This window comes from Penaeus japonicus, unplaced genomic scaffold (assembly GCF_977035675.1).
Source record: "Penaeus japonicus unplaced genomic scaffold, GWHDUDI00000001_assembly GWHDUDI00000002, whole genome shotgun sequence".
NCBI lineage: Eukaryota > Metazoa > Arthropoda > Malacostraca > Decapoda > Penaeidae > Penaeus > Penaeus japonicus.
Genome location: NW_028234404.1, coordinates 8,793,000 through 8,795,499, shown reverse-complemented (window position 1 = coordinate 8,795,499; position 2,500 = coordinate 8,793,000). Strand labels below are relative to the sequence as shown.

General features: G+C 42.3%; 1 protein-coding gene across 1 annotated transcript in view; it reads right to left on the bottom strand.

Annotated features, from left to right (window-relative positions):
- LOC122258316 (proprotein convertase subtilisin/kexin type 7) overlaps positions 1 to 2,500 on the bottom strand; it is a 16,310-nt gene that overhangs the window by 2,263 nt on the left and 11,547 nt on the right. Inside the window, exons 8-11 of the mRNA XM_043024145.2 lie at positions 1,762 to 2,028; positions 1,394 to 1,497; positions 1,058 to 1,243; positions 593 to 707 (exon numbers count right to left, since the gene is read on the bottom strand). Of these exons, the coding sequence (XP_042880079.2) occupies positions 593 to 707; positions 1,058 to 1,243; positions 1,394 to 1,497; positions 1,762 to 2,028 (672 nt within the window). The remainder of the gene's footprint in view (positions 1 to 592; positions 708 to 1,057; positions 1,244 to 1,393; positions 1,498 to 1,761; positions 2,029 to 2,500) is intronic.

Below are 2,500 nucleotides of genomic sequence, written 5' to 3'. Positions count from 1 at the left end.
TAGTGTTGATTTACAAAAAGTAAAATTCAGAAATTTGAAATTCATACAGAATTTATCAATTATCATTATATGTTATCACACTTTTTATAAATCATATACACCCATATAAATCTATTGCAAATGGAAAACTATAAATAAATTGGATCATTTCACTTAAGCACAGGTCAAAATCCATTATGTTTCTAATTGTTTTAACCCTCTCTCGACGGGTGGTACACCATTGGTACTGCGCATTCAAGGGCCCATTCGCAAGGTGCCGGCATACGGCGTCGATCATTTAATTGATTTAAGCCTATGCGTTCGAGAGCCCCGGCATTGCAACTTGCAAGGCTGGAATGCCCCCAGCATGAATGGGTTAAGATAGTAAATGCACACAAAAAATTATCATTCCTCTTACACTTTTAGGAATAATTATTTGATTGTATTTACTTTTAAAACCAATCCAAATCTTGTTTCTCACTATAGAAGCAAAAAAAAAAAAAAAGAAAAAAAAAATTGAAAATTGAAATTCCTCTGAGACTAACCCTCCAGTGAGACCCGAAAGAACTTGAATATTGGAAGACTTTCATTCCTTCCTTTCTTCCTTCCTTACCTTAAGCCATCTCTCTGGCAAGGGCTGGAAGGGCTCAAACCTCAGCTCAGGTGGATGGCAAAGCTGGCTCCTGTTCACGTGCACCACCTCCCCTCTCACAGCGCGCTCCACTGTCCTGTGAGAAACATACATTCTTTGTAACCCTCCTGTCGCTGGTCACTACAACTTTATACTTTAATGGTGAATCCATCATCATTGTTGTGATTTGTTACAAAGTATGGACATTAATTCCAAAGAATTTGCTGATAATAGCATGGGCTAAGAGGAACCACTCTTATGCAATATTATGTTTAATATCATCATGATAAGTCTTTTTATCATCAATCTCATAATCTATTGATTCACTTCTTCAAAACCATCCTTCACTAGCAGCTTACCACAGAACATATAACATTTCCAAGTGTCCCTTTCTCCCTTCTCCCTTTTTCCTATCCCCAGTTACCCTCAAAATTCACAAACACTAACCTCCTCCTCTCCTGCAATTCTGTCGGTAACATAGAGCATCCATGAAGCACCAGTTGCCAGGATACCAGCCGTCCTTTGAGCTGCTGGTGCCGCGTGTGCATGACTGTCACTTGGTAAGTTCCCAGGGGGTCCTCACCCCAGCAACGCACAGTCCCCAGGGGCCAGTCGCTGAGGCCCTTCGAAGAGCTTTAGACACAAAGGAGATTAGAACTACAAGCTTTTTATCAAACTGATATTAGAAAAAATAGTTTCCTAACCCAATTTGTTAGCAAAAACCAAAAAACATAAAATGTAAGCAAAACAACACGCAATATCCTTCTAATACAGCAGACTCACTTGTCAGCATCCCTTGGTGTGGCAAGAACAGATCGGGTGCCACTAGGACACACCAGGCTGATCTGGAGGCTGCCCCGGTACTGGTGCTCCACTGTCACACGCACCTACAAATGAAGGGGGTAAATTTTCTTTAATGAATATATGGATATATGAATATATGTGTATATGTGTATGTGTGTGTGTGTGTATGTGTGTGTATGTGTGTGTGCGTGTGTGTGTGCGTGTGTGTGCGTGTGTGTGTGTGTGTGTGTGTGTGTGTGTGTGTGTGTGTGTGTGTGTGTGTGTGTGTGTGTGTGTGTGTGTGTGTGTGTGTGTGTGTGTGTGTGTGTATGTGTGTGTGTGTGTGACTGTATACAAAAAAAAATTACCTGTACAAACTCCAGAATCCTCAAGGCATAACCCTGCAGAACCTCCTCCGTGACCTTGTACAAGACAGTGACTTCGCCAAGCCTATGCGATGGCAGCTCAAGCCTGACAACCATTCGCTCTGATGTGAAGGCAGTAGCAAATGGAACCGACTCCCACACAGTCGCAGCTGAGACCACAGCAGCCGCATCAATGAGGCCGAAGCCATGCTGGTGCGAGTGGTGCAGGCCAGCTCCATTCGTCGACCAGTCCGAATTGGCTGTGTCAATCTGTGGCAAGGTGAGGCATTACTGAGTAATAGGATGTATGATGAATTTAAGAAGTAATAATGACACTGATAATACCAATAATAATAAATATGATAATGGCACATCCTACCCACTGTCTATCCCATCTTCACTTATCAAAAATAATGAACAGAACAATGGTAGGATGCAAAAATTATAATCATTTTAGGGATAGTTACCAGACTCAACTACAAAAAAAAACCAGAAAATCTATGAGATGAAACACACACACGCACGCGCACACACACACACACACACACACACACACACACACACACACACACACACACACACACACACACACACACACATCTCTCTCTCTCTCTCTCACATATATCTCTCTGTCACATATACATCTCTCTCTCTCTCTCTCTCTCTCTCTCTCTCTCTCTCTCTCTCTCTCTCTCTCTCTCTCCTCACTCACTCACTCACTCACTCACTCACACCACTCACT